Consider the following 12,356-nt stretch of genomic DNA (forward strand, 5'->3'; position numbering starts at 1 on the left):
GTCTAGAAAGAAGAAAAAAGACGAGCTGTCTGTATTTTACTGTATGAATGTGACGCTTCTTCTACCTTTCAGAACAGATTCACGGTTTGTGACAAGAAAGGAGAACAATTATGACAGTCATCCTAGAGGTGACCAAAAAATATGAGCGGTGCATAGTTCTTAATGCTGTCAAGTTCTGTTTTGGAGCCTTCTGGTAGATGTTCAATAATTTTTCATCCTTTTTTTTTTTTTTCAAAAGAAGGGAAGAAAATAAAGTGACAACAGACTCCAGGGGGGCGTTTTGGTATTTGTCTCAAGAGCCTTTTCAAACCTTTAGTTCGGTTTCTCTGGTTTTCTCTTTTCACACAGGAAAAACTGGGCGAACCAGTTTGATTCAACTAAACGCAGGTTGGACAAAAGTGTGTTTTGTTAAAGAAGAGATGAGGTTAAAGATTCAGACCATTTATTATCTGAAACAGATGAGTTGCAGCATAAAACAGGCACCACAGTCGATTAACTGCAAGCATTCACATTATCACGCAGGAGAGGTTTTGCATGTTTAACGGTTCATACTGAAAACATTTTGACGTCCAGCGTTGGTGTCAAGGATGCCGATTATTCTGTCGTCTGTTGTTTAGCTTTAGCAATTAATTAAAAGCACCTACACATGTATTGTACACACCAGCTCAGGTGTTCACACTTATTCTGCTTGATTGTCGTCTCCCTTTGACTGGTTGCGCCTGTGAGTGCAGGACAAGTTACAGCTTTATGTTTCTTTAATGTATATGGAGTCAGGTGTTGTCAGCATCGCTCCACTCAGCCTGAACCGGAGCACACGTCTAATTAATCAAAGTAACACTTGTGTGTGCGTGCAAGGCATTTAAAACCTCGAACCTTCCACTAACTGACCTTTTGAGAGTTAATCAACAGTAGTTAGACCTACTGCACATACACATGTAACCGTATATCTGTATAAAATAGAGGAAAAACTATTTGCGTGAGTTCTTTCCATGTTCTATAATGAACAGGTATCTGCTATTTTACACTACACACACACAGAAGACTTATATGTCCTGATCAAACATTGCATATTAAGTCATGTACAGCACAAAAACCTTGTTTATTCGCGTGATAATGTGAATGCCTCATTAAAGATATCACCACTAATATAAAATCAATTCTTTTAAAGCTCGTGCTCATGACAAAAAAAAGTCCCTAAACAGGGTAAATGATAAAACCATGACAGTGCAAAGATCAACCTCTTCCACCTGAACATTCAACATGCTGATTGTACCTCTTGGTGTCCGTGTACTACAGCAAAGCATCAAGGCAATTACAGTGCGCCACGAACTTTGATCCAACCTGCTCCAGTCTGGAGGTTTGGTAATGGCTGTTAGCGGGTGAGACTGTGTGTGTATGTGTGGGGGCGTTTAGTTGGCTCCGGGGTCCCTCCAGCCTCCGAACGCCTTCTCCAAGTAGAGCGCCACAGCGAGAGGCAGACGGTCCTGCAGCTTCCCAGCCACGACCTGTACGCCCATGGGCAGACCCTCCTCGTTCAGACCCAGAGGGCACTGGGTGACCGGCAGCCCGAGGATGTTGATTATACCTGCGGATAAAAACGAAAAGGTACGTGGAAATAAAGTTTTAAAGGCTGGACAGCTCAACCAGAGAGTGTTTGATAGTTCTAGTGGAGCGTTTAATGGAATAAAATGCTTTAAGATGACAGAAATGAGGAGAAATTTTTTATAATCTTGTGCTTTTAAAGCTGTTTGGCTTATTCTGTTAAGTGAAATGACATTGTGAGGAGCAAAAAAACTGCCATCAAAGGAGGCACAGACCAAAAAAAATAAAAGAATAATTAACACAAATGTGTTAATGGAAGGACACAGAATATACTGCAGGGTTTTATTTTAAAACAGTGTTGAGTGAGTCGGGAATAAAGTTAACAGCAGGACTGTGTTTGTATACATGTGTCAATGTATGGATGTATGGAATACGAGCACCTAAATTAAGAATAATGACAAAAGTTGGTAGAAGAATAATGGAAATTATCCAACCAGACAAAGTGTTATGACCCAATAACCAAACAGCGATGCTTTTTTATGTTTGGGCTAAAAAATAAAGACTTAACTTCAACTGCAAAATCTTACAAATGAGTCGTGTTGCAAGTAAAGTTTTCTTTGCTCTACTGTTTCATGCTTCGCCGAGTCCAAATTAGCGCGGTACGGTAGCTTTAATAGTCAAGGCAGGACAGCAGAGAGCAGAGGAGAAGCAGAGGATCACGTACCGGTGTAGGAGAAGTCAAAGGGTCTGAAGAGCGGGTGGTGGTGTTTGGGCGCCACTCTTGGATGCGAGGGGTAAAGAAAAACTCCGTCGGTCCCCAGCAGCTCTTCCACCTCCTTCTGCAGCTTCTCCTTCTGCTGGATGATGAAGGGGGAAGCGGGTTTGGATCCATGCGCCATCTCCAGCAGGGCCAGACCTGAAGACGTCAGAGACACACACACAGTCCGGTTCAGCTGCAGCTTTAGGACGGCTGAGTCTTTATTTATGATGGATTTTATGACCATCTACTTGTTGTTTTCATTTTAACATAACTCACGTTTGTTTTCAAAACTGCATTTGTCATTTAAATAATCTATATTACTAAATCTATAATACTTCACAGTATATAATAAACATTTCATTACAGCCATCAAATTAACTTTTTTTAGTCATACTGACATTTTCACTGTTTCCTGATGCTTTATAGATTAATGGATAATAAAAATTGTTAGCTGCAGTCCTAAATAAAAGTTATGTTCCTGCTTCTCACCGATAGCAGCCATGGTGTGCTCTGATTTTCCCATCGTCCATTTCAGCAGCTCCCACACAGGCCACACCGGCCGTCCAGGTTCTCCCATCAGCTCGACAAACGGCTGAGGAGGCTAGGGGGGAAACATTTTTTAAATTTTTGTTTCTGTGTGTGTGTTTATTATATTTCAGTGACCACAGAGCTGTTCTGTTTCTCTTCACATGTCAGAGACACAGTCATATGATCGCTGTTTTCTGCTGCCGCTGGACGTCTCACTTTGTCGACTCCCCACTATTACGCTGTGAACACAGGCCTGTGTTAGTGCCCTTATTGTACTGTGAGGGTTTTTATCTCAGCACCAGGCTTTTTATAGCACAAGTGAGTGATTTATCAGTCACGAATAATAATACACGCTTGTACGGAGCACAAAATATTAGCGAGAAGTAGCAGCACAGGCTAGCTTCACTGAATTATTGTTCTTAAAACCCACAAAAAGAAAAAAGGTAAAAGAGAGGAGCTGGAATAAAACGGTTTTCAGTAATCAGACATTTTGTAAAAAGGTCATGAGGCAGTTCACACTTATTACATCCCATCTGTGGTCTTTCAGAGCAAGTTTTTGGGGGGTTTTTCTATTGGAATAATTAAGCAGCTCTGCTCCCACTTGACACGAGGCACATTTTGGAGTTAAGATTTGGAGTTAAAACTCCATAAATCATGTTGAAATAGAGTCACTACCATGAGGACGGAGAGCTGCATTGCTGTGTAACTGTTATTTTTTTATTGCCACCAGAGGGTTTATTTATATAACTTGTGGTTTTTGCCATTTAAAAGTGGGCTTGAATGTTTATGTTTAAATTAATGTTATTATAACCAGATAAGCCAAAAGTTATTTGTGAATTAAGGTGCCTCTTTGAAAAATGTACTTCCATTGTTTAAAGGTGCAGTGTTCAGGATTTAGTGACATCTAGCGGCGAGGCTGCAGATTGCAACCAACTGAACTGATGGTGGCCACAAAAAACAATAAAGGCCCTTTAAAGCCAGTGTTTGTTTTGTCCATTCCAGGCTACTGTAGAAACATGGCGGTGCAACATGGCAGACTCTATGGAAGAAGACCTGCTCCCTATGCAGATATAAAGGGCTCAACAATTTTTATTTTCAGGTGATTATACACTAATTAAAACATACTTATGAATATTATATTCCATTTCTGCCAAGTCCGTGCTGCTAAATTCTGCACACTGGTCCTTTAAGTAACATTTCTTGTACTTTAGCCATGTTATGTGCTCTCATTTTGTTATTATTGTATGTTCTGTCTGTGCTCCACACCAGGTGATCAAATAAACAAATGGGGAAAAAATGAATAATAATAAAATTTATCAAACCTGCTATTATCTTAAACTGAATACACATTTCTGTTCATACCAAAATAAATGTGTACAAGTCAAGGCAGCCTGTGTAATGAGAGAGTGTGTGTGTGTGTATAATACTGTGCCCTGGTAGCTAAACAGATTAGTGAACCATTTCTGGGCTGCAGACTACAATAGGTGCTGTGACTCCGACTTGGCCTCGACCTGCTTTCCTTCACTCCCAAAGTCGTCCCATCAGAAAGAGTCTTAATTTCAAAGTAACAGAAGCCTGTTTCCCTCCAGTCTTTCCTGTTCATCTTCATTCTACTATAAGGAAACCTGATATAACACTGTACAGACATGCAAGGGTACGCAGCACGGGATCAGGTTGTCAGGTAGACTTACTTTGCCTTCTTTGTCAGGAAGACCCATGTAGGTGTCCCAGATCTGGAAGCTGTATCGGAGCCCAGGGAGTTTCACCTCTTGGACCTTCACCCCGAAATCGGCCTCCAGACGCTGCACCACCTGGAAAACACCAAAATGAGGATTTTAATTTTAAAATAATCCCTGATGTCCAGTTTTCCAGACTCTTCAGAAGTTAATTTGACTGAAAGGATTCAACACACCTCCCGCTGGATCTGCATCAGCTCTTTGCTGACGGGGCGGGTCAGAAGAGCTCCGCCATCGTGAGGGATGGTGAAGAACCGCAGCTTCTTCAGGTCAACCTTCATGTTCAACGACAACCTGTGTGCACATGTGCAAACCGCACACAGTATATGAGACAAACATGGGTGCACAAAGACATTTGTTGAATCCTGCCACTCCTCAGAGATTTGAGCTTAAACACTGTCAAGTCAAACAAACCACACCCAACTCTTGGCCTTGTGGTTTAGGTCTTTGCATTCACTTAAGGTTTCGCCATCTGAGTGAATAAGGAGATTTACATTGTTAAACACTATATTTGCCTCACACCCACACACACTCACCTTTACCTGACAAAGAATATTTGCAATCAAAACATCAGCCTGTCCACGTAGAAGAAAAGAATTAGGAATAAAATAGCAGTGTGCAGGTGTTTGTTTGAGCAGATTATTGTTACTGAGCACCTGCAAAGAATTTAGGGTGTGTGTGTGCCTCCTACGATAACCGTCATATTTGCTTCTAAGCAATAACTTAACATGTCAGCACTGGGTATCGCCACTGACTTCCCGGATCGATTCGATTCTGATTCACAAGGTCCCCATTCAATTCGATTTCCTATTCGATATCGATTCGATTGGGGATATATCGGTTACAATACCAATTTTGCTTGGATATGAAAGAGATTCTCAGAGAACCAATTCTGTAAATTGTACAAGGAACCACCTAACCTGGTGCATTATTAAAAATATTAATGTTTATGTTAAGATTGACCCCAAAGCAGTTACATCGATGTACTTTTCATCTAACACTAGTGCAGTGCCTGTTCGGAACGGGCTGATTGCTTGGCCTCCGGCCGCTGCTTCAACACATAGAAAAATTAATACAGTTGATATGATGTGTGAATGAGTATAAACACCAACAACATGAAAGAAACTAATAACTCTATTATACACATTTGTTATAAATAATAAATATTCTGATAGTAAATAAATGTTCTTTTCTCATTGCAAGTAAAATAAGGGCTGCATTTAAAAATAAAATAATGTGCATCTTAAATTCAAGTGGATCGATCACATTTGGCTTTTAAATCGTTCCTATTTTCTGTGCCTTCAGTTCAGATTTGAGTGGGTATGTTTGCTCCCAAGATTTGTGCTTTGACATATGAGACAAACTGGTTTTGAACTGCCCATGGGAAGTATTTCCTTTGTTTTACACATGTAACTACAGTCATTGTGTATTGGCCTCTGAGCGCTTCCAAGACACGGGTGACCTACACTCAACAATGTACCTGAACGCCTCCTGTGTAGACACAACGGTTCACTCGCTGCTGCTGATCTGCTGAACGTGCTGCTAACGCTATGCTTTCTGTCTAGACACGGGTTAAGAGTATCCATTCTTGATTAAATGCTCTGTTTTCACTGTCTACTTTTCTCTTTTTGGAGCACTTTTCTCTGATTCGTGTCACGCCTCATCTCTGGTCTCTCCCTGACATGCTGGAGTCAGTTGGTAGAGCCCTGAAGCTCCGCCCTGCCCCTGCACAGAGCAGAGTGGCTCGCTGATCACTGGTTTATTCAATGTTTATTAATATTAAACGTATCACGTGTCCAAATTGCACCAAATTCGACACTGCACTCCCTTTGGTCCCCAGCCATACACCCACCAAGTGTGGAGTCGATAGGATGAATGGTTCAAGAGATACGCAAAGGACATACATACATATATATATATACATACAGAGATTTCTTTAGAAGAGAGATAACCAACACACTACAGTCAACACAATATAGTGCAACTCTACAGACTCTACAGTCAGCAAGTATTGAGTGACCAGATAAAAATAATACAAGTTCTTTCTTTAGTGCAGAGGGTGCGGTGCGTTATTACTTTTAGTTAGTGTCAAGATTATATCTGTATTTATATCTGTGTAGTTGCAGGTGATAAATCAAGTACTGCAATGTGTACATTTCAGCAGGGTAAATGTAGTGGGAGAACACAACAAAATCTAAACAGCAGTCCGGGCCCTGGGAAAGAGAGAGAGATAATATTTCACCTCTCTCTCTTGCACAACTTACATATAGATTTGCTTTTGTCCAGCTCTTATCTGTCTCCATAGTTTTTAAATCCATGTTTTTTGAGGTTCACTAGTCTCTCACGTGGCCTGATCTCGTTGCATGAAGAAACAAAGGCTGGCCACACAAGACTTACATGATTAAAGACTTGCAGGAAAAGGCATATATTAAAAGATCAATCTTGGGATTTTATGAATCAATATCGGATCATTCAAATGAGGATCTATTTAAAATCTGAAAATCGATTTTTTAAACCCAGCCCTAATAGATGCTATTAACATATTACAGCATACGTTCAAGAACAAGCCTCTGTAAAGCTTCCCTGAGTTAAAAAAAAAAAGTCAGAATCAATGGACACTAGCAGAGCTCTCACTTCTCAGCATTTGGTCCTGCCATGATCTTGAGCATGGGCAGCAGGTCCTCGGCGTAGCGGCACATGGGACCAGTGCTGAGGTATTCATTCTGTCTGCCAGAGGAAGGAGGGTACTGGTTCTCATTTGACACGACACCTGCGAAAAACACATCAGTTACAGTCTCTCACTGTACGCATGCTTTAGTCCAGACGATGCAACCAACATGTTTCTATACGTTTAGTGTCTCTTACCGGGAGTCGTTTTATGGCCGAATATTCCGGTGAAGAAACAGGGCATACGGATGCTGCCGCCGATGTCTGAGCCCACGCCGATGACCGCACCTGCTCCTCCCAGGATACTCCCCTCTCCACCTGAGACAGGCAGAGCCCATAAACAGAGAGAGACGAGGTAAGTTTGTGCGTTTGTGCATGACACAAACAAAACAGGGACGCAGTCAGGGCACATTTAATAATAGTTCATTTGATTCATTAAATTAGAGTCAGAGTTATGATTTATAATCTCTGTGCTAGAAAACAGGAAGCCTCTTATTGCGCTTGTTGCTCTGTCACTCGTTTAGCTGGATTTAAGGTTTAAAACGGGTTTAAACCTGCACTGTTGCATAAAATCATGTGGTCTCCATGCTGCACCTATTATCAGGCCTAAATGTTTTATGATATAATGTACATTTATATTAAGAAAGTATTGATTGATAAAAGTATTTTATGTGATCATAAAAAATGCAACTAGGCTGTAAAAGATAAAACACCCAGTGTGTATCGCTCCAGTATTATTTCTAAACCAGTTAGTGGTACAGTGGCTAAACTGGAAAATCATAAAGCTGAAACCAATTCCTTCAATCACCATTTTCTGTGAATAGTGAAAAAACAGTGTTACCATGTGGCGTTCCTCTGATTCACCTTTGTTATAACTTCATGATAACTCTTGTTTATCTGCCGTAACCTTTGACACAACGATCAGGTCCAACACAAGCAGTCGGATGCTGAGAGACAATATTGTATTTGTGTAATGTTTTATGTACTTGTTAATGTTCATATATATCAGTAATGTTTGTAAAATTAGAGAAAGGCAAGCCTCCATTTTGAAATATGACCAAACACAAAGTTCCACCTACAGTTCAACTGAAGACTCTTTAATCCTGGACATGTAAAGAATAGTCCAACGATTTACTTGTTTTCTAGTTTTTAAATCATGTTTTTCATTTACAGAACATATTTTTTTCATTCCACTGAGCTCAATTAGAAGCCATACAGAGCCTCTCTGTGTGTCTGCAGTGTACTGTAATATGATTATGAGGTAAAACCAGAGCTATTCCTGGAAACAAAGACACAGACTCCAGCGATAAGCTGCTCTGAATGAATGGTTCATGACTCTGAACCTTAACTCAACAACAGCGTCCGATTCCCTCTATAAAAGAGAAAGTCGATCCTTTAACTCGCCAACCAATAATTCAACCAACAGTCGCTGACCTGAACTTCCTCCCGGTATCCTCTCCAGGTCGTACGGGTTGTTGGTGATGCCGTACAGATGGTTGTGGGACTCGGACCACATGCACAGCTCGCTGGAGTTGGTGACACCCAACGGGATGGCTCCAGCTCTCTTCAGCAGGGCCACCGGTGGAGAGTCGACGGTGGACAAAACTCCTCGCCTTGAGACCACACCTGTAGTGTGGGGCATGCCTGACGCAAAGAGAGAGTGACAAATAGACTTAAAGCTCAAGACTGGCACAATACTTTCATTCTCATTTGCTGAAAATGCTGGTTTTTTTGGTCTTTTTATGCTTTGAGTAAAGCAGAAAGGTCATACTGAGCTCAGCATGATGCAAGAAGAAAGTTACATTTTTTCCACTGAACAGTGACTCATAAATACTAAAGTTGAGATCAGATTCAAATGTTGACTGAAACTAAGTATGGCTTATATAACAGGGTTTTGTAACAGGATTAACAACGCTGCCTCAAATTCTTACATACATTACTTGCAGCCACTTGTATTATGGAATTAGCTGTATGTATACAGTGAGAGGGTGCGGCTGGACGTGCACCAGTGTCACGTTGACTCAAACATTGACAATTTGATGTGTTTATAAGAAGAAACTGTCTGCTGGTTTCAAGTGACAAACTGGATATTGAATAGCAAGAAGTTACCCTGCAGGGCAAAAGCCTCTTTGACAGAGAGAGGGACTCCCAGTAAAGGGAGTCGGTCCTCCAAGACCTCCTCTCCTCCAGTTTCCTCTTCAATCAGCTTATCAACCTGGGCCGCCTCCTGGAGGGCAGCAGCAAACCTGGAAAAGAGAGAAAAATTACATTTCTTGACCAAACGCTGTTTAACGAGGCTTGATTTTAACATTTTACATCAATGATGAGAACTTGTGAACGTCAGAATCTGTTATACGTTGTGTTGTATAACTGATATACTCGATACACGCAACACAAATTTCAGATTTTTTGATGATACATGATCTTACAGTGATTAATTGATGATACATTTTGTGTAGGAAGTAAAATAGAAAAGGAAATAGTAAATTATAGAGAAAATAATTTAAATAATGAGAATAAAAACATACAGTACCAGTCAAAAGTTTGGACATACTTTAGAGAGAAGAGAATAGGAAGGTTTTATTTACTTATTATTTATTTAAGACTTAATTGTCCCTTTAGGGAAATATGTCTTGGACTCATCATCTCCAGACATACTTAAATACTTAAAAAACATCTTTAAAATCATTAATGCATTGAAAACACACACACAGACACACACACACAATAAGACCAATGCAATCAATAAAAACCAATACAAAACCAGTAAAATGACATTGCACTTGTGTTGCACATTAGAGCAAAGAATCAGATGAGGAGGAGCGATTCTTGCCTGTCTTTCACCATAGCGTTCAGTAAAGGGTTGACTTCCTGGATCCTGTCAATGTAAACCTGAACCACCTCCACACTGGACACCTGCAAAAACACGCCAAAAATGTAATAATTCTTCATTTTTTTTGGTGTCATAGTGCATGCATGCATTCCTCCGAGTGAAATTTGACACTGGTTTGCAAATCGTTCCCATAGATCAGATTTAAGCTTCAAATCAGTGTTGAAATATGACATCTTAAGTGTCCTAAACAAGTGTATAATGCAAAGAAAAGATGACAAAAAATAATATTTCATACTAGTAATTGCATATTGATGTCTTTTAACTTTTTATTTTCCACTGCTAAAAAAGTACAGGGCGTGTAACAGGGTGTAAAAGTTGGAGTGCAACTATTATTTCCATGATCGATTAATCAATGAAGAGTTTATTCTATAAAATGTCAGAAAATAATGAAATAGGCCCTTTGTAATATTGCAGAGCCCAAAGTGATGTCTTAAAAAAGCTTATTATGCTCCATAACAGTCAAAAACCCAAAAGATATTTAGTTTACAGAAGCAAATCCTATAATTTCAGAGACTAGAAGTAGAAAAACATAGACTATGTCAGAAAATACAAGAGAAAAACTCGACATCGTTACTTTCAAGGTAACATCCTCAGAGGACTGAAATTTTCCATCAACAGTCCAAAACTCAAAGATATTCAGTTTACTATCATAGAAAACAAAGATATTCACATTTCAGAAGTTATAAATAGTGTATTAACTCCTGCACAATATATTGCAATCTAATAAAATAGCACTGCATCACCTGTGAAGCTTACAATAATCACGTTCTAGTGTTTTAAAGGTGTTTTTAAAGGTGTTTCTCCCCCTCCCCAATTAGTATATAATACAGCACCTACACATAGACCAGCCCATACCTGTCTGACGGGCTCAGCAGCATTAGAAAAGGCTGGAGTTTCTTATATATTGTCCTCTTTAAATCTATGTATTAATGGGAAGCGCGGGTGTGTCAGGTGTTACTCCAAAGGTGATGCAGTTTTATTGTCGTTTCCAAGTCCAGGAGCCCTTATATGGACTCAGAGACAATGATAAAACTGCAGGGCTGGATAAAAGAGCTCTAGAGCAGTGCCTCTCAAACTTTTTCACATCAAGGACCCCTAAACTGGCATGAACAAGACCACGGACCCCCATCTGATAAGATTTTTGCTTTTAGATGTTATATTACAGAAAGTGTATGAAACCTATGACCTAAATAGACTTAAATGCTGTCATTGTGTTACTCATGGATGTAATTATAGTGAAAATGAATGAACCCTCTACCTGGAACCCCCTCAAGAGACCCTTGGGGTCCCCGGACCCCACTTAGAGAACCACTGCTCTAGAGACTGGACCAGTGCACTAGGTTTTGTAATTGAAATGTGTGCAATGAAGAGATATTTAAAAAGATAAATCATAATAGATGGGAAGACTACCGGCTAACAGATGATGTAGTCTAGTTTCATTTTAACCTGTAATACTTGTAGAAGTAGGAAGTGACAGTAATAGATTGAAGCTAATGAGACCAGCTGCAGCCCGTCTATCTGCCCCTCCAGGCGGGGTTATGAGTTGCTTTGACCGACACACACCTCTCTCCGCCGGATCTTCTTGGCGAGCTGCGTCGCTGACAGGACCAGTAGCGGGTTGTTGACGGGCGGCAGCTTCCTGGGAGCGGGTCTCCGAGGCGACAGGAACCGAAACAGCGCAAATAAGACTCCCATAACCGCCTTGAAGAGCCATACCTGAGCCCTTTCCAGGCGGCTCAGTGCCATGTTTCCACCGCGGAGCGAGGACGGAAGGTCAGCGGTCGTTGCTCGGCTTTGTCACACCTTCTCTGCGGGCCAACACGGCGCGTCTCCCAGCATGCAGCGGCTGGACGATTTAGATATGAGCCGCTGCGTCAAAGCAGCACAGTTTACTGAGCTGAGTTTGCCTTCACAATAAAACCAGAGCCAAGTTGATTAAGATCTGATATCCGTGTATTTGGCTTAACCCCTTACATGCTGTTTAGACTTAAATCTGACCCATTTTTACATTTGAGAGCAGAAAAAAACACCCTAAACAATTTTCTTTTACCTGGAATTATATGACTTCTTTTTTAACTTATATCAGCTGCACAAACATGTTTTTAAAGAGTGTTTGACCCATATTTATTCAAAAATTCAAAAGTCACCATCCAAAAATACTGTCTCATTCTTCACATTTAATATAATTCACTGAAATTGTTATGTTCTCCAGTTTTATGTGACAGGGCTG

The 12,356-nt window shown here is 40.5% G+C and overlaps 1 protein-coding gene across 1 annotated transcript; it reads right to left on the bottom strand.

Moving 5' to 3' along the window:
• Nucleotides 1-425: 425 nt before the first annotated feature.
• Nucleotides 426-11,997, bottom strand: faah2b (fatty acid amide hydrolase 2b). Its single transcript, XM_067580121.1, has 11 exons — nt 11,690-11,997; nt 10,067-10,149; nt 9,343-9,479; nt 8,668-8,877; nt 7,432-7,551; nt 7,201-7,336; nt 4,743-4,860; nt 4,522-4,641; nt 2,792-2,903; nt 2,267-2,458; nt 426-1,585 (listed from the first exon to the last, which is right to left on the bottom strand). The coding sequence occupies exons 1-11, from the start codon at nt 11,870-11,872 to the stop codon at nt 1,410-1,412; spliced, it is 1,587 nt and encodes a 528-aa protein (XP_067436222.1). The 5' UTR covers nt 11,873-11,997; the 3' UTR covers nt 426-1,409.
• Nucleotides 11,998-12,356: the final 359 nt, after the last annotated feature.

Source organism: Thunnus thynnus, chromosome 22 (genome assembly GCF_963924715.1).
Source record: "Thunnus thynnus chromosome 22, fThuThy2.1, whole genome shotgun sequence".
Classification (NCBI taxonomy): Eukaryota; Metazoa; Chordata; class Actinopteri; order Scombriformes; family Scombridae; genus Thunnus; species Thunnus thynnus.

Excerpts from the sequence above, each read along its gene's own strand:
- faah2b (XM_067580121.1), bottom strand. The coding sequence starts at position 11,872 with ATGGCACTGAGCCGCCTGGAAAGGGCTCAGGTATGGCTCTTCAAGGCG. Across the intron at positions 2,459-2,791 it reads GCACACCATGGCTGCTATCG|GTCTGGCCCTGCTGGAGATG; the intron begins GTGAGAAGCAGG and ends TGACGTCTTCAG. Across the intron at positions 1,586-2,266 it reads CTTTGACTTCTCCTACACCG|GTATAATCAACATCCTCGGG; the intron begins GTACGTGATCCT and ends TTTTATCCGCAG.